Source organism: Cajanus cajan, chromosome 8, assembly GCF_000230855.2.
Source record: "Cajanus cajan strain Asha chromosome 8, NIPB_CcT2T_4, whole genome shotgun sequence".
Classification (NCBI taxonomy): domain Eukaryota; kingdom Viridiplantae; phylum Streptophyta; class Magnoliopsida; order Fabales; family Fabaceae; genus Cajanus; species Cajanus cajan.
The window spans coordinates 767,018-786,165 of NC_138524.1; the positions used below are offsets into that span (position 1 = coordinate 767,018).

The 19,148-nt window shown below is 33.7% G+C and overlaps 1 protein-coding gene across 1 annotated transcript; it reads left to right on the forward strand.

Annotated features, from left to right (window-relative positions):
- The first annotated feature begins 1,374 nt into the window (after positions 1 to 1,374).
- On the forward strand, positions 1,375 to 18,873 carry MIM (P-loop containing nucleoside triphosphate hydrolases superfamily protein). Its single transcript, XM_020359719.3, has 28 exons — positions 1,375 to 1,698; positions 1,866 to 1,971; positions 3,509 to 3,642; positions 4,045 to 4,100; positions 4,488 to 4,574; positions 4,648 to 4,968; positions 7,419 to 7,538; positions 7,923 to 8,057; positions 8,806 to 8,882; positions 8,965 to 9,040; positions 9,897 to 9,971; positions 10,150 to 10,254; positions 10,968 to 11,137; positions 11,241 to 11,343; positions 13,135 to 13,247; positions 13,961 to 14,165; positions 14,578 to 14,709; positions 14,867 to 14,981; positions 15,096 to 15,181; positions 15,288 to 15,383; positions 16,258 to 16,394; positions 16,511 to 16,613; positions 17,349 to 17,428; positions 17,533 to 17,611; positions 17,847 to 17,904; positions 18,171 to 18,268; positions 18,369 to 18,463; positions 18,593 to 18,873. The coding sequence occupies exons 1-28, from the start codon at positions 1,548 to 1,550 to the stop codon at positions 18,648 to 18,650; spliced, it is 3,171 nt and encodes a 1,056-aa protein (XP_020215308.1). The 5' UTR covers positions 1,375 to 1,547; the 3' UTR covers positions 18,651 to 18,873.
- The last annotated feature ends 275 nt before the right edge of the window (positions 18,874 to 19,148 follow it).

Genomic DNA, 19,148 nt, shown 5'->3' on the forward strand with positions numbered 1-19,148 from the left:
CACATAACATGTGAGAATTTCCACAACACACAGAACATTCAAGACAGCCAAATAAACAACACATTTTCATTCAGCATCTCACGCTCGACGTCATTTTTCTTGCGGCCAACATCATTGAGGTAGAAAGCCTCTAGCTCGCCTATGTCGACACCAAACTACTTGCACTTGATGTGAATGAGGTAGATAACCCTCGTGACAATCACGTCTGAAGTGGCTAAACCCACATTTGACCTCATTCAAATAGAGAGTCTTGTCTTACTCATGCCCTACATCACAATACTAGTGTCTGACATTATCTAGATAAAGAGTTTCTATCTTATTCACACCTGGCGTCACTCAACTGGGACCTAATGTCATTAACTCAGATCTCTCCTCCAACTCACGATTGGGGATACCAATCTCATGTCTGGAAAGAATGAGGTAGAAAGCCCATGGCTTGCATCACACTTGATGCCTTGGAGTTGTACTCGATGCAATGGTGATTTCTACACTTGGCATAATCACGAATTTGGCTCCTTTCACCTAAAAACTCAATTCCAACCAGAAAAATACCACAAGCAACCAACATTTGGCTAGAATCAAATTAACCTCAACATACTTAAAGAACACCAAAACTGATAACATAAGGATTTCCTCTCGATCATTAACAACCACAAATTAATTGAAAATCAAGCAACATACAATTCCATAATTCATCAAAAAATAAAGTTTTAGCCTCCCTTGCTTGAAAATCAATTAAAAAGAGGGAGAAGGAAAAGATGGAACCATTTCGAATTTTTTTTTGCACTACCCCACCATATCTTTAATGCTCAACTCCATAGGCTTTGGATCCTTACTCAACCACTCAAACTCACTCAAGAAAGATTCTCTACACTCTCCAAAAGGCCAAGAGGAAGAAAGAAAGATTTAAAGTTTCAAAATTTCTCTCTCTAACTTTTGTCTAATTTTATCAAAAAAATGAACTAATAAAGTTTATTTCTTAAGAAAAATCTAAAATATGGTTTTCCTAACAGATAAACTTGATATTTGTTCAAAACAACTTATAACAACTAAAACTCATAAAAATTTACCAGTTTATAAAGTCACATAACAATCAACAACTAATTATCTAGTCACAACAATATTTAAATCAACAAAATCAACAATATCAATAAATTTTACACTGTTACACATATCATAACAAATTTTATTGAGTAAACTTTATGAAAATAAGTATTTTCTTTTAAAAAATTGTAGTTAAAATTTATAAATAATCTCTAGATTAGAGATTATTGAATAAATCATTGACTAGACTATTTCCTTTTTTTCAAAATGCATTCATTATTTTTATTTGTCTTTTTTGACTTACTAACGTAAACCCAAACCAAAACGAACCCAACCCAATAGCGAAAGCCCCTTTACCTTTTACCTTTCTTTTCCCTTCCCGCCATTGAGACTTTTGCTTGCATTCTTTTCGTTTTCCTTTTCTCTTGCTGATGGCCTCGTAACTCGCGTCGCTCACTCCACTCGTAACGTACTTCCATTCTAGGTCAACCCACGCCAGCACCATGGAGGAATCCAGTTCTAGGGTTTCTCCCACTCTTCACCAGCCAACCGCTGGCATCATCAAGAGACTTCGACTCGAGAACTTCATGTGCCACTCCAAACACGAAACCGACTTTGGAAATCACGTCAATTTCATTACCGGCCAAAACGGAAGTCAGTTTTCCTTTCTAATTATTATTGTTTTCCTGAATTGAGTTTTGTGCTAGGTTATGTATATGTGTTGTTTGTGAACTCTTTTTATGTAGGATTTAGTGTTTGGGAAATTTGTGTGTAGTATAAGGGAAGACTATTTAGTGTTTGTTTCGCTCTGGCGTTTACAGGTGGTAAGAGTGCAATCCTGACTGCATTGTGTGTTGCATTTGGCTGTCGAGCGAAGGGGACTCAAAGGGCATCCACTTTGAAGGACTTCATTAAAACTGGTGCCAGGTATGTGTGCCGTTCTCAATAACTTACATGCACCGGGTTTCCAAATGAATAATTTGACCTTAGAGGGAGCATTGGGCAGAATCCAAAGGGATTTTCTACTAGGCATTTATATGTAGTAAGAGAATCGGTAGGGTAAATTGCACAGCTATTTTGTTAAACTTTAACAGATAAAAAAGAACGTGGATGCTGATCTAATAATGTGAATTGATTACGATTTGCTGGTACGTTACACTAGCTATTTATATGATATAACTAACAACTGTCGGCCTATCATCTAACCAAATACATCAGTGTGAGTCAAGGAATGGAAGGTTCTAGACGGTAGGTGCAGTACATTGGTCTCCTATACTTCAGCACTTCCTGCAAGCTCAGGTGGGGTGTGAAGGATCACACACTGAAGTTGGACCGAAGAATCTCAAAATTGGAAATAGAGAGAACCTTGGTGAATAGTACTGGTCATAGGCCGGAACATGTTGAACTCAAAGTTGTTTGTGGAGAACTTTCCCATGAACTTAAAAGAGATCGAACTCCATTTGTTTAGTTTGTACATGTAGTCAAAATTGTAGGCCAATGTAACGGTGCTTAAGTTTTATTTGAAATTGACACAGCTTTGCATGAGTATGAGAGTAGATATTGTTGTGGATCTTTCTTGTCCCATAACTGCCTAGAATTTATGCCTCCAATAACTTGACAAAGCATTGTGCTTGAAATGAAGGATTGTAGCCATGATAGGAAAAGCTGATGCTGTTGCTCCTGCATGCTGTAAGCATGAAAGACATCTGCATCTAAATTGAGAGGAACTTCAGTGGTACAATAGGGTCCACCAAAAAATGGTGTGAAGTGCATGGCCTTTGATCACTGACAAGAAAACTTTTGTCAACCAATTTCTTAAAGATTGCACTTCAAAAGGTTATCGGGGAGTAGCCATTGAAGGAGCAAGTATCAGATTTCAGAGGCAAGCCTTGGTGCCTGTTGTGGATCAAGGCTAAGCTCTCGATACCATGTTTAAACTTTTAGAGAAAATGAATACTGATTATAATTTGGTGGTTCAATATACTAGCTATTTTTATGTCGTAACTAACTCAACACATAACTGTCACCTGTCTTCTAACCAATTACATCTAAGGAATGCAATGTTCTTAGACTCTATTAGTGCAATAAATTGGTCTCCTATACTTGAACACATTTTAATAGGATGAATCTCGAAGAATCAAGGCTCCAGACTCATGTATCCAAACTAGAAGATAAATGAGTGTAACTAACATCTAAAAATGGTTTTGAGCCTAGTGATTGTCAACATTTCTGTATTTATAGTTATTTTGTAAGTGATTTATATTATTTGGTGAATTAGGATTATATTGTTTTCTTCTCACATCCTTTGCTAAGACTATTTGTTACTTTTTTTTTTTATATTATTATTGAAAGAAAGAACCAAACTAACAACTTTGTTTGCATTACTGAATGCTGACAGTTGCTAATGAAAATACCCAACATAATGTTTTTATGTAGTTCTTTGTTTATTTTAATCTCTTTGTAGTAATGCTGTCATCCAAGTTGAAATTCAAAATGAAGGAGAGGATGCTTTCAAGCCTGACATATATGGTGATGTTATCATTGTCGAACGTAGGTTATCTGAATCAACAAGTTCTACAACATTAAAAGACCACCAAGGTGTGTTTCCCTGTGTTTATAGTCGTTTTCAGTTGTAAGCTTTTTATTGCTGTAATGTATTAGTTGACAACTGATTAATTTTCAAAATATATAGAGCCCATTAGTTTAACTACAAAGTCAAATATGTGGCCGTAGTAGTGGATCAAGCCTAAGCTCTTGGTCCGCATCGACTACATATTTGATCGAAATGTCTCACTAGTGGTTAGTAGTGTCTAAGGCTATTGAATTGTCTAATGGTGATTAACTGTGGCTTCAATGTGGTTAATTGTCCACTGGGTGGAAAATTTGCAATGGGATGATTATGTTAGAGTAGTTTATCAACCCCTTGGATAATAATGTTTATAAATGGTTGTCAAGGATGCTTTATTCACTATGTTGTTCTATATCTGGGTTTCTTGACAGGAAGGAAAGTTGTCAGTCGGAAAGCAGATCTTCTGGAAATTGTTGAACATTTTAATGTAGGCTTTCTCTCCTATAACACTACTTTTTTTGAATGTTCTATCTTGTATGAATGTGACAACTTTTGTACTTGTTCTTGTACTTTGCTGCATTGTAGCTTGATAATTTTTTTTTAAATAGTATTAACATTGGTACACACTCGGTTTCCAAGTTATCTTTACGAAGGTGGATGTCTGGCAGAACTGATGTACTTTTGAGTTGTGAGTAGGTCATGATTAATGATCTATTCTTAAATGAATTCATTAAGCAAAATCTTTTGTTGCATATGTATGGTTAAATATTACATTTCCTATTACTGCCTAAACCTAATATCAGATAAATGATGGTTTTACTTTTTCAGTGATTCTTTTTTCTTGCAAATTTTCTTGAATTTATTTATGTTGCAGATTGATGTAGAGAATCCATGTGTAATTATGAGTCAAGACAAAAGCAGAGAATTTTTGCATTCTGGGAATAACAAGGATAAATTTAAGGTTTTCTCTTCTTTTTGATGTTATTGTTTCAATAAACCTTTTTAAGAAGCAATGCTGACACGTTATTAAACAGTTTTTTTACAAAGCCACACTTCTTCAGCAAGTCAATGATCTTCTGGAAAGCATTTCCAAGGAAATAATTGCTGCACATGATATAGTTGAAGAATTAGAGACTGCAATAAGGCCCATAGAGAAGGAGCTTCATGAGCTGCAAGGTAAAATTAGAACTATGGAGCATGTTGAACAAATATCCATACAGGTTCAGCAGTTAAAGAAGAAACTTGCATGGTCATGGGTTTATGATGTGGACAAGCAACTAGAGGAACAAAATATAAAGATCGAAAAGTTGAAGAATCGGATACCTACCTGCCAGGCTAAGATTGATCAACAACTGGTATGTTGGCCTATGTGCTTATCTCTTGGGGAAGTTTTTATTTGTTAATACTTAATATGATAAGAACTTTCCTTTGTGGCTTGAGAAAATCACTATTCCTAATATGAAGCAAAGATTGTATACATTAGAAAAATGAAAGCTAGGAATTTCATTGGATGTTTGTTTATGATGCTCATTTTGGCAAGAACTGTTAGTTCCTCACGCATTGAATGCATGAAATCTGGACAGTTCATAATGGAAAATTATTAAATGTATTTCAAGGGTGATAAATTTTAACACATGTTTTGGTTTTGCTAAATATTTGAATAATAATAGTATGGTGATTTATTTGGTTTTCATTTTCATTAATAGAAGTGTTTGTTGGGACCTTAATTGAGGATATGGCCCCAATTGGTCAGATTGCACACCAGCAGGCAACAACACAAGCCAACATTGTGAAGAGTCTATGTTGGGAAGAATAAGATGAGGTAGAAAAAGAATGATGAGGTGGCAGAGAAAGGGTGAGCAAATTATATGAGATGGGTTTTTTATATTGGGATTGTGTAGAGAGACAGAGATTGAGGAGAGAATGATTTTCAGTTATGGGCAGAGAAATTTGTCGGCTTTGTCTTGTTTGAAGGCTTTGCTGCTGACTCTGGCTTGAAGCTTTAGTCACTTTAGTTTTTCCTTGATAAAGTTTTGATGGACTCGCTTTGGATGATCACCTTGTGTTTTCCATGCACTTTTCATTTGACTAGTGTATTTAATATTTATCTGTTGTCTATATTGATGGCATTGTCACCACTAATGATGACATGGAGAGAATCCAGTGGCTCAAGTTTAGGGTTAGTTTTGACAAATTACTTGAAACGTCTCTAACACTTCCTAGGGATTGATGTTGCCCAATCCTCTTTTGGGATTTCTTTTTCCCAATGGAAATATGCTCTGGATTCTGGATATTCTAAATGACACCACTATGCTTGTTTGTTTTCCTGTAATACTCCTATGGATCCTAATGTTAGCATCCTTCCAGATCAAGGGGAGTTGTTGTAAGCCCTGGGAATATATTGATGTCTTGTGGGCAAACTTAACTGTCTCACTGTCACCTGACCTGACATCATGTTTGCAGTTAACACTTAACATGCTATTTCTGATGGCCCCTTGTGATTGTAATTGGGATGTTTTTGTACATATCTTTGGTACATAAAATATGCACCAGGATGTAGATTATTGTATGAGGATACAGGCAACACCAAAGTCCTTTGTTACTCTCATGTGGGTTGGGCAGGATCACCATTAGATTGGAGATTCATTTTTGGGTATTGTGTTCTTGTCAGAAAATATGATCTAATGGAGTAGGTTTCTTAGATTGTAGGTTATAGGTTTAACTCAACCCTACAAAATCAGCTTGTAAGGTGAGAGTTGCCTCTCATTTATATACTCTTTAATAGTCTTATTTCTAGTCTATGTGAAAATTGGGTTTTCCCCAATACACCCCCTCATGTCTAGCATTATCGAGCTTGGTTCGTAGATAAATAGTAGGTGACCCTTTTTTTAATGATCAATGATAGAAGGGACTTGGGTTTTTTTCAATACACCCCTTCACGCTCAACACTATTGGGCTTGGTGTGTGTAATAATGGTGGGTGGTCTTTTTAGAGTTGATCTAGATAGATTTGATATCATCTTAAATTGTGGGTTATGAGCCTAACTCAATCTTACAAAATCGACTTGTAAGGTGAGGGTTATCCCCTCATTTATATATTCTTTAATTACCTTATTTCTAGTTGATGTGAGACTTGAGTTTTTCCCAATAAGGTTCAGTAGACAAAAGTAGAATATAATTGATAGATCTAGTGTTGAAGCTAAATACCACGTTATGGCAGTTGCTACATGCAAGATTACATGGAACTCTTCTAAGAACTATGGTTTGGAGACATTCATGTTGCTAAACTTAATTGTGACAATCAAGGCACTTTCCACATTGCATCAAATCTGGTCTTTTATTAATGGATTAAACATATAGATAGACTGTCACTTTGTTAGAGAGAAGGTGCTCCCAATCACCACTGACCTTGTCAGCTCTAATGATCAGCTGGCTGATATGTTCACCAAGTTACTCTAAAGATCTCGTGATGACTACATTTGTGACAAGCTTGGTTCATATAACATGTATGCTCTAGCTTGAGGAGGAGTGTTAGACATGTGCATTTACTATATTTAAATACAGAAAGATTGTGTGTTCATTTTGTGTAAATACGTAAAGCTGGAAATATTCCACATCTAGAAATTAGGGATTTGATTGATTTTTTTGTAACTTTATTTGTTCCCTTATTTGATTATAAATAGAGAGCATGTGTGTGGTGGATATGACACAACATTCAGTAAATTCCTTTTTGTTGCTATTTTCACCCTTTTTTTTTCTGTGCATATTCTAGTAGTGTTAAATGAGACTCTAATTTCTTTTTGTAGCATCGGATTGAAAAGTTGATGGAAAGCTGCTCCAAGAAGAGAGCTGAAATTAAAAGTATGTTGGCAACAACTTCAGAAGTTAAGCAAATGAAGGAAAATTTAAACCAATCTGTGTCCATGGTATGTTGAAAGCTACTCCTAATTCCTCCTTTCTCAAACGCTTTTGAACAATATGTAGATAGAGGTTGCATACTGCAATACTCCTAATTCAGCTTTATGCTTGTTATTTTACTTGAACTAGTTGGTCTGGAATACATTCCTTCTTTAGTACGGCTATTTTATATTTCAATCATTATCATGCTTTTGATTTTTATAACTTATACTTCGTATTCTGTCTGTTACAATTTGCTAACACATCTTCCTGCATGAAGGCAAAGGAAGAAGCATTTGAACCTGCTCGAGACTGCAAATAAATTTTTTTTATTTCAATCATTATCATACTTTTGATTTTTATCACTAGTACTTCATATTATGTCTGTTGCAAATGCATGTTCCTCCATGAAGGCAAAGAAAGAGGCGTTTGTACTTGAGCGAGACTGCAAAAGCAAAACTGGCAACATACAGAAGATGATACAACAACTTAAAAAGCTTGAACAACAAGTACATGATATTCGTGAGCAGCACATAAAAAATACTCAGGTTCTCCAAGTCCCTAGCTATGGATAATATTTTTACTTTACTGTTCTTTTTTCCTTACACTGTATATCTGCTACTGCTCTGTTTTCTGTGTGGCGTTTTTGCTTAGTATTTCAATTTAATTTTGCTAAAGTGTCAAAACATGTGGTTCTTTTCTTTATTTAGTGAAACACTTATCTTTGTTAATTGGTTTGTTAATTCTTGTTGTGTTTAGTCCAACATCTATTAGCGATATGGCTTAAGCAGTGCTTATGATATTTAAGTAATTTTTATCTTAAAAGTCAGTTTTGTGGTGGGGTTAAGTCCTAAGTTCAAATTTTAAGATGATATCAACATGTATCCTAGATCAATTGTTGGGTCACCTGCATTGCCATGCTCCAAGCCAATAGCCTTGGGTGTGAGGCTGTGTTGGAAAGCCGCATTAGTTGTACCACCCTTGGCCTGCCTTAATTGCAGCCTCGAGGGAGTATGTTTAATCCCTCATCAACTCAAAATATGACATGAGTAGTGCTTATAAAGCTCTATCAATCTTCATCTTGTTACTCAGTTTTGTGAGGTTAAGTTTTAAACCCAAATTCTAAGAGATATGATAATTCCTACTGTATAAATCAAACTGAATCCAAAGGATAATTCTTTGATTTGGTAAATAGTTTCAAGGTTTTATCGATTTGAAATGGCTCATGTATGATAACAGTGGCATTTCCTTTTTATATATAAGCTTCAGAGCCTTTTTCCTCCCAAAATAATGCAGGCTGAAGAATCTGACAAGGAGGAGAAACTGAAAGGGCTTAAAGACGAGGTTCATGCTGCTGAGTTAGAGTTGAATAGGTTGTGATTTTAATTGTGGTTTCTCGTATGTGTTTTACTTGGATTTGAAGTTCCACTTCCTAATTGTTCTTTGTTGTTTCAGATTGAAAGATGAAGATGCTTCGATAATGGATTGCATACATAGGCAAAATGAAGAAATCCAAAAGATAGCTGATAAGGTGTGTTGTGTATTAATGCTTTTAAATTGTTTTAGAATTTTTATTCTCTCTTTGGTTTCTTGTAAACAAAATTTCATTTATGGTTTCAATTTTAGTAACTTAAATAAAATTGAGAATGGTTACATGCTTGTAAAAACACTAAACTGTCTGTAAATCGTGTCTCTTCTCTTAAGCAAGCACCTGTTTGGGAATTACTTTTTTTTTTTGGGGGGGGGGGGGTGATGGGTATGCCTTTTTAAATATTTCTTAGGTTGCTGACGACAAAGTGTTTATTTCCTTAAAATAAGGTAAACTGAGCATGCAGTAAATCTGAATCATTAATTTAGAAACCATTATCAACAAATTGACTTGTACATATAATAAACTGCAAGTTTATTTCTTCATGATAATGGCTGGTTTTGTAACCTTATAAATAACAATTTTGGTTGTTACACTTCCTAATTCCTATCACCCCCAAGAAGTGAAGCTTTTGATATATAAATTAGAAAATGGTCTGTTCAGATAATTTGTTGCTTGTTTCTAAATCGAAGAAGCTCTGGCTGGACTTTAAACCTGCAGCAAATAATTTAAAATGTTTTACAGAGTTATCTAAAGTTATGACTGTAATCTCAATAAAGTCCCTCTGTATAATTTGAGCAATTGCTTATGCATATAAATTAAAATGCAACATTAATTTAAAGCGTTATAATTTTACTAGTGGTGGCTGAGATGTGCCCCATCTTAAACTATTTTTTTAACTAATTTTAATTATTTTGACCGATTTTTTTAAAAAAATATCTTTTTGAAGCACCTGTTCTTTGAATTTTTTTTTTATTACAACATTCACTATGTTAGTATAATTCATCTGCCTTTGTAGATCCGTGATCATGAAAAAAATCGTCATTACATCACGTGTCGAATCCGTGATCTTCAAAAACATCAAAGCAATAAGGTACAACTAATCTTGCACTTTTTATGAATTGCAAAATGCTGGTTTTCATTTTCATTTAAATATATTTTGTTCATTTGCATTAGATCTAATAGAATAAATAAATTTTCATAAAAATCCATTGCTTTAGTGTTGCCTAGGACAGTATTTCATAATTTTGACAATATTATTTTTTGAACAGATTACTGTTTTTGGAGGAGAAAAAGTGATAGATCTGTTACGTATAATTGAGAGACACCACCAAAAGTTTAAGATGCCTCCTATTGGTCCAATTGGTGCCCACCTGGTAATATAATTTGTAATGCCTTGTCGTATATTACACATTGGTTTCTTAGTTTATGCAGTCTGTTGGTTTGAATCAATTGAAGTATCTGTCTATGGACTGCAGTTGCCTTCGTAGTGGAAAAAAATAAATGAATATGCAAATATAATTATATAATTTCATTTCATTGGTCAATATTTTTTCTAGTGGGTTGTAGTATTTGGGATAAAAGATGATTTATTTGCTTCTATTTTTTGTTTTTGTTTGTGTTAATACACATGGCTGTTTCTGAGGGGTTTATTTCTTAGACACACACAAGTAATATATTGCTATATATAGCAGGTTTTGTATTTTTATATTTTCCTTGGTTTTTCTGCTGTGAGGACTTGAGGGACTCCTGCACTGTAATTCTCTTTTCTTTCCTTCTAAATTCTTTCTTATATATTCTCACTTCCTAGGCAGCGTTGGTTAAACCATACAAAGGTGTGGACTCCTCCATGTTTAACGCTTTCTATCCCAAGTTTTCTCGTTGATGTAATGCCATTTTCAAGTTTATTTCCTAGCTTTGTCAGTTAATTAAACTTTAGGAGGTTGCTGATATGATTTCCATATATTATTTGCTGATGTCTTTTATGATTTAGCAGAAGTTGCTTTATTGTTGGTAAATGGGCTGTTGCATGTTAATTACTTAATTGTCATTCAAACTATTATTTTGGATTGTTTTTATGGTTTAACAGAAGCTTCTTCATGGCAATAAATGGGCGGTTGCCCTTGAATATGCTATTGGGAAATTGCTGAATTCTTTTATAGTGACTGATCACACGGATTTTCGTCTTCTGAAACAATGTGCGAAGGAAGCAAACTATGGTCATCTTCAAATTATTATTTATGATTTTTCAACCCCAAGGTAAATTGTTAGCTTCATGTGTATGCCTGCCTCTGTGTTCTTTTGTGTTTCTCATGTCTGGTGATATCTAGTTTTGATCATGTTCTTTTACTTTCTGGTGTAGGTTGATGATGCCACAGCACATGCTTCCTGATACAGAACATCCATCAGTTCTTTCTGTCTTACAATGCGAGAATCATACTGTGATTAATGTCTTAGTTGATCTGGTAATTGACAAATCTTTGCTTACTGAAATTAATATCCTATTTCAAGGATTCTTTTATTGCTTATTGATAGGAAATGGAACCATTTTTTAGCTTATGTTTTCTTTTCCCATTCTTTACTCAATGTTGTTCTGGGACTTGGAGGATATCTTAACCCCCTTCTTTTAAATCTCTTATGTTGTGAACTCTTTTAGCCGAAATTATGTATCTTTTGAGCTCTTCATCAATCATGTTCAATATTAATTTTTCTAGCATATTAATCATATCCTTAGTTAGCCCTATTGATCTTACATTGTTCTATACCTGTTTTCTTGGTGAAATTCTTTGCTTGGAATTTTTGGAGTATTGAATTTTCCCATTGTCCATGGATTGGTGTTTGTTGGCTAGCTTTTCAATATATGGCAGAAGAAAAAGAAGCCAAGTTCTTGTGGCCAATTTCTTCTCTTTTGTGTATGTGATCAGTATATAATTTTCATATTCTTTTAAGCTTCTGGCTTCTACCTAAAGGCCAGTGTTTATATTGGTTTATTTTAACGAAATGCTAGAGACATTGGGTTGTTGATAGTCATAAGTTACAAAAACATTTGTGATCACAACAAAAGAAAAAATTAATTACATAATTCCTACAAGCATCTCCCAGAAATTACATGTTTTATTGTTTATATTGAAACACAACAAAAATTAAGCTTATTTCCACTATTTGGGGTCGGTTACAAGAATTAATTGATGCCATGATGCTCTATTATGAATAATGTCTATATACGAATTATTGGCCTCTAACTCCTTCTTAATGGTTTCTCTTATAGTTTTCTTTTCTACCCCTACGCATTGCTGCAAGGTTATCCTTTATTAAATTTACGCATCTTACTAAGACTTGTCTTTTTCACACACATCCAAATCACCTAAGGAAGAATTTACTATTTTTTCTAAAATAGGTGCTACCCAGCTTTTTCCTTTCACAATCTAATTTTGTCTAGTATGCCAGTTGGAAATATCAATATTTTAGGAGATAGGAGCTTCTTTTGTTTATTTTTCCTAGTAGCCTAGATACTCGGGGTAGTTAGGTTTAGTGCATCTTATGAAGTAGTGGTATCTATTGTAAACTTGTAAAGTTACTAACTTAGAATATGTTAAAAGAGAGAAACAAATATCTCATTTTCTGAATATGCTTGAGTGAATCTTTCACTCAGCAGATTGATCTATTTATAATAATAGTGGTTACAAAGATAATAAATGACAACAACTATTTTTCAGAAAACAATTAAAATATCACAGCTTCCTAAGATACATTGAACTCAGCTAAACACTATAACTAATATACATGGAAGAGTAACAATCATTAAATACTCCTATTTCCAACATGATAGAATATGTTCTGTTCTTTGTATATATATCATTTGTTATCATTAAGGTAGGTATTAATCCCTTATTTCCCAATTTTTATTTATGAGAGTATATTTTTTATTATTTGTACATGTCATCTGTAATATAGGGTAGATATTATTCACTTATTTTCCAATTATCATTGATTAGGCTCTGTCTATATAAGAGGGTTAGCATTTATGCTTCAGAATAAGAAAATGGTATTCAGTTTTCTCATATCTCTAATGTATCTTAATTGTTCTATTGCAAATTGTTTTGGCATTAATTATCTTTGCAAGTTAGCTCTAAGTTTTTGTTATTATCTGATATTTTCTCTTATTTCCCTGCTCTGGAAGAAAAATATGGTAAAAAAATAAATTATGAGTTCCTGGTGTATTTTAAGCATTTCTAATACGTGTATTGCTTTTCTAGGGAAATGTTGAGAGACAAGTGCTTGTTAATGATTATGAAACTGGGAAAGTGGTTGCCTTTGAACGAAGGATCCGAAACTTGAAGGAGGTCTATGCATCAAATGGATGTAGAATGTAAGTCAATGTTAATTTACATTGTTATCCATGTGTCTTCCGTGCACATCTTCTTGTGTAAATAGATAATTTGTTATTTACAAGGGATTCATATTTACATTTATGCAACACATTTGAGTGAAAAACACTATTGAAATAAACTTCTAACTTGGCGATGAAAAATTGCTTTTTAACTAAGTAGGACAGTGCTTGGGTTTCATTATCAACTGGTTGAGTTTTCTGTTGAACCATTCTTCGGCAGGAGAGTTCTCGCAGCTTCCCTGCTAATGTCTTCTCCAGAGTGGCTCTCATGTGTCTCAGTTTCCTCTTCCAATCGTTTTACTCCCACTCCTTTATGCAAAAAATATAATGTTATTTACCTTGATTATTATATAGCTGCAATATGTGTGATCAGTCAATGTTCGTTGACATTGTCTAAGAGCCTCAATGATAGTGTTTTGGGGTTCATTTCCTGTTGCAGCCATGCTCCTTGGCACTGGTGATGTGTTGAAAGTACAATACCTGTTTGTGAGGATATCTTTCATTATCTTTCAATCCCAATAGTATCAGTATGTATCCAACTTCCAACCCCTGTTGTAGATTTGGGACAGAAGTTTTAGTATGGAGTATTATGTCTCAAGGCTTCAGACTGATGGAATTTTCTGGTGTTTGCATGTATCTTCAAGCCATGACCCATAAGTTAGAAACTGTTTCCTAATTTAAGTTCTTTTTAGGTTTTCTCGAGGTTCAGTGCAGACTGTTCTTCCACCAAATAAGAAGCAAAGAACTGGCCGTCTTTGTGGTTCCTTTGAAGATGAGATTGAGAAACTTCATGCTGAAGCAGATGATGAACTAAAGGCAGCTGATGACTGTAAAAGGATTAAAAGAGCAGCAGAGGTAAAGCTGGAGGAGCTTGACAAGAAAGTGAATTCTATAAAGGTAAAATATTGCTTAATTTTTATGTCGTTGATTTTTTTTTTCTTTTTCAAAATAAGTTTAGCAATATGGTACTGCTAGGACAAAGAATCATTAACTTCTATTTATTACAAGATAAAGCTATCTTTCATGCTTGAAGAAATCCCTGAGAACTAACTCCAATGATAAGTTACAACCATGATTGCCACACGGCCACAAAGAGAACATACCTTAAGAGGACCTTAAAATCTTATCTAAAATTCTAAATCCTTTATAATGTAAATGATATTTAAAAAATACTAAAATGGATATGATAAAACTATGTTTCATGCTTGAAGACAAGAATCATTAACTTTTATTTATTACCTTTCAATATATCCCAAATGGACTGATGTGTGGTTCATCTGCTTCTTTTTTGTTTTGTTTCTTCTCGTAGAGGCAATGTGTAAATGCTGGTAAAAGTTTCACTTCTAAGAAGGTAGCATTGGAGGAGGAAATGCATCTGCACACTGCTGAAAATAGTGCAACATCTTTGTCCACTGTTGATGAGCTCATTGAAGAAATTTCAGTTTGTTCTCTATCATCCATTCCATTCTTCATTTAGACATTTTACTTGTTCTAAGAAGTATTGTTTGGAGTTTGCGGAAAGTATTCTGTTTTTTTTTTCTTAGGGGTGGTCTGAGGGATGCAACTTTAAACAATGTTTTCTTTTAATTCAACACTAGGAAATCCAGAAAAATATAGATAAAGAGCAAGTCTTGTTGGAAGGCCTTCAGCAAAAGGGGTGTGAAGCAGCAGGAAAAGCAGACGATCTTAAAGTAAAATTTGACAAACTGTGTGGTATGTATAATACTAGTTATTTGTTTTATGCGATTGTGATCATGTGCATTTATGTTGATTTAATTGTAGAAATGTTATGTGATGTGTATTCTATTGGGTTCCATAAAAATGTAGAATCAGCAAACGATGAAATTGCAGCCCTAGAGAAATCTGAAAGTGATCTTGTTGAAATTGAAAAAGAAATGGATTCAGCAAAAAAGGTTTTTTATTTTTTTTTTATTTTATTAAACACCTGATAATATCTTTTATCCTTTTATTTTTATTTCTGTAATTGCATTGAATTTACTCCTTAAAAATAATTTGCAGGCAAAGGAACATTATGAGGGTGTCATGAAAAACAAGGTTCTACTTGATATTAAGGAGGCAGAGGAGCACTATTTGGAGCTGACAAAGAGGCGTGAGGTGCATTTTGATTTAGATTAGTGCATTTTGATTTACAAAGAGGCTCAAGTTTACAAATACTTAATTTATTTTTCTTGTTTGGATAACATCTTCTCTGGGAAAGATTTGAAGAGTTGAAAAACTTGGATCCTTTGGTCTTTGTGATCACTTGGAATTCTGGTACTTTGAAAAGTCTTACATCATTAAGGTGTTGAGGCCAAAGATAATTTATAAAAACTTTCTTCCATTAACCTACCGAGGTGTCTTTTAAAGACAAAATGTGACGGCTCTCTAGGTGCCAAAGCAGATAATATCTCAATTATAGGGACCGTAATAGTGCAAATGAATTTGAGGTTGGAACATTGATGTTAGAGGAATGACCTAGATCATTCTTGCCCCTTCGACTTGATTGGGGACTTGTTTTGAGTTAATAAGTTTGACATTGCTTATGAATCGAGGCCAAGGATACTTTATAAGCATTACGCATGCACTTCCCTTGACCCATCAAGCCACCTTTTCAGTACAAACTTTGACAGTCCACTGAGTGCCATAACAAATAATACTTCAAATTCAGTGACCTTAGCTGGCGTGACATTTTGAATAGTGAAAGATATTTATATTTTACATTTTCCTTGGTGCCTTCAAATTCATTACTATTAGTAATTGTCAAAACAACTATATTATGTTATGAATTGAAAGTCAATCTGGCTTATTATTATGAATTATGTATGTGTGTGTGAAGAAATCTGCTGTTAGCTTTAACAAGTCCTTGTGAGTTATTGATTTTTTAAAAATAAAACTTTTGCATTTTGTGATAACTCAAGAAGTAATATAAATCATATTAGATATATTAGTATCTACATCTTGCTGATACCAACCTTTGTTCAAACTGCAGGAAAGTGTTGAAAAGGCTTCCATAATTTGCTCTCAGAATGAACTTGATTCATTAGGAGGTTGTCATGGGAATACCCCAGAGCAAATTAGTGCTCAAGTAGAAAGACTAAATCAGACACTTAAGCGTGAGAGTCAAAGGCATGACATTATAATATTGATTCACGTTTTCATGTTGTTCCGCCTAAGCATAAATTACTGATATTTATAAATGTGGGTCTGTATAATGATTTTCTCTTTTTGGTTTCCCTTTGTAGGTACTCTGAATCCATCGATGATCTTAGGATGCTGTATAAGAAAAAAGAGCGCAAGATTATGAAAAGGCAGCAAGTTTATAAAACCCTTCGCCAGAAATTGGATGTATGTATTTTTTTTGGTTTCATTTATTCTTACAATAAATGCATATTTATGGGTGTGGTTAAATATAAAGCCACCTGCCTGCATTCACACAAAAGATTTAGCTTTTCAATTAGTTGGTGTGTGACATGGTACCAAAGCCTTTACTATGAGCATGGGGTAGAGGTCGATCCTTGCTATCCCATTCTTCTACTAGATACATTTGATTTTAGCATAAGTTAGGATGGGCCTGGGCTTTTACATTAGTGGTGTCAAATATGAAACCATTTACGCGCTTTCAGTCAAAAGTTCAAGCTCTTACAATAGTTGTTTCATGACAGATTAATTCTACATAGATTTTTGCTTCAGAATAAAAGCTAATACAAACTAATATCTTGAGGGGGGAAGTAATCAGGAACTCATATTTTTTTGAGTCAGTTGGGTCTGGAGTCCCTTGAGTGGTTGCCCCTCAGTTCCTTCTTTAATTGTAATTATGGTTTCTGACAGGTTTTCTTTCCCTTAAACTATTTTTTAACTGTACTAATGACAGCAATATTATAGCCTGTAAATATTAGAATTATTCTCCCACTCTCCCTATATAATATATACATGTAAAATAATATTTAGTTCTTAAATCTCCTTTTTCGAATTTGATTAGACATTTTTTACTAATTCAATCTTCATTTGTCGCAGACACTTTTTGAAGTGATGTTATTGTGTAATGCTTCTTATGGAGTAAATTTTTGTATCTTGTTGCAGGCTTGCCAGAGAGCCTTAGAGTTACGACAGAGAAAGTTTAAGAGGAATGCAACTTATCTGAAGCACCAGCTTTCCTGGAAGTATGGCCTTCACCATGTATCATCTTTATTGTAATGGTATTCCATTGTCACAAGAATTTTCTTTTTCTTTCATTTTAACCTTGACTTATCATCCTCATGCTCAGATTTAATGGCCATTTGAGAAAGAAGGGGATTAGTGGACTTATCAAAGTTAATTACGAAGAGAAAACCTTAATGATTGAGGTAAAGTTATTCTTTGTTTGCTATGTTTTTCTTTTGCAATGTCCTTTACCCTGTTTTTTCATATATGCAAAATTTTATATTTAGCTATTCATTTTTTTTGTGGTTAAGTTAATAAATACTAATTTGTGTTGTGTTAACCTTTAGTTTGTAAATGATGAAATATGTTTCTTGGATTTCAGCATGTAACCATAATTGTTTCCTTATTTTAGTTTTAATTTATTCCTTTTGTTTATAGGTACAAATGCCCCAAGATGCATCAAACAGAGCTGTACGAGACACTAGAGGGCTTTCAGGTTTGGTGTTGGATAATGATGAATATGCTGTCATCATAGGATGAAAGATGAAGATATTTAGTACTTTTGGATAAAATAAATCATTTCATTTTGTCCCCTTTAATTTCAAATTTTTAAAGCAGATGGCCGAGGGAAACATTCATTTAGCATATTCTTCTAGTGATTATTTTTTATTTAACTGTTTAGCAATTTATTTAACTTTTTTTTTTTTTTACAACATTGCCATTATATGTTGTATGTTATATTTATGTTTTTTGGATAATTAGGCGGGGAACGTTCTTTCTCAACATTGTGCTTCGCGTTGGCCCTTCATGAAATGACAGAAGCCCCTTTTAGAGCAATGGATGAGTTTGATGTCTTTATGGTATAACTGTTTCCTACTATTAATTTAGCCTTATTATTATTTTGTACCCTTATATAGTTAAAATTATAGTCCTACTATGAAATTTGGATTTGATCTTCAGGATGCAGTAAGCCGAAAAATCAGCTTGGACACTCTGGTTGATTTTGCTGAGGCACATGGATCACAGTGGATATTCATCACCCCGCATGATACCAGGTATTTGTTTCCAGAATAGACATGATTATTGTTGTGAAGACACTAAATAGGTTTTATGAAGTCACAAATATAAACAAAACAAAAATAAAAAACCCGAATCTTGACTGGTTGTTGTGTGTAATTGTGCAGCATGGTGAGGGCGGGGAACAGGATAAAGAAGATGCAAATGGCCGCTCCCCGTTCTTGATCGTTTGTTTATGGCATCTGGAATCTCTATGAAAATGTATTCTTTTATTATAAATACGTTTAATCATGTCCAATATCTCATAATTATATACTCTAATTTGTTTTGTTGTGAGACATGTTTGTTTTGAAGCACATATTTTATTTATGTAGTGTAAATAGACAAAATTATATTGAAGTTATTCCTCTTTAGTATATATATATATATGATAACGTTTGCTTTTCAATCGGGAAATTATTGTCGACTTCAACAGCACTCAATCATTGCATTTTGTCTATTATATTTTTATTTATTAAAAAAGATAATCATTGCATTTTTTCTATTATATTTTTATTTACTAAAAATGATAATCATTGCATTTTGTCTTATTGAGTCTTATTTAATGATAATATAAGGGATTATATATGTTTTTAATTCTTAAACTGCTGTGGAATTTGGTTTAGTCATTGAACAATTTATGTACTAATTTTAATTATTAATTTTTTTTCTTTGATTTTTATT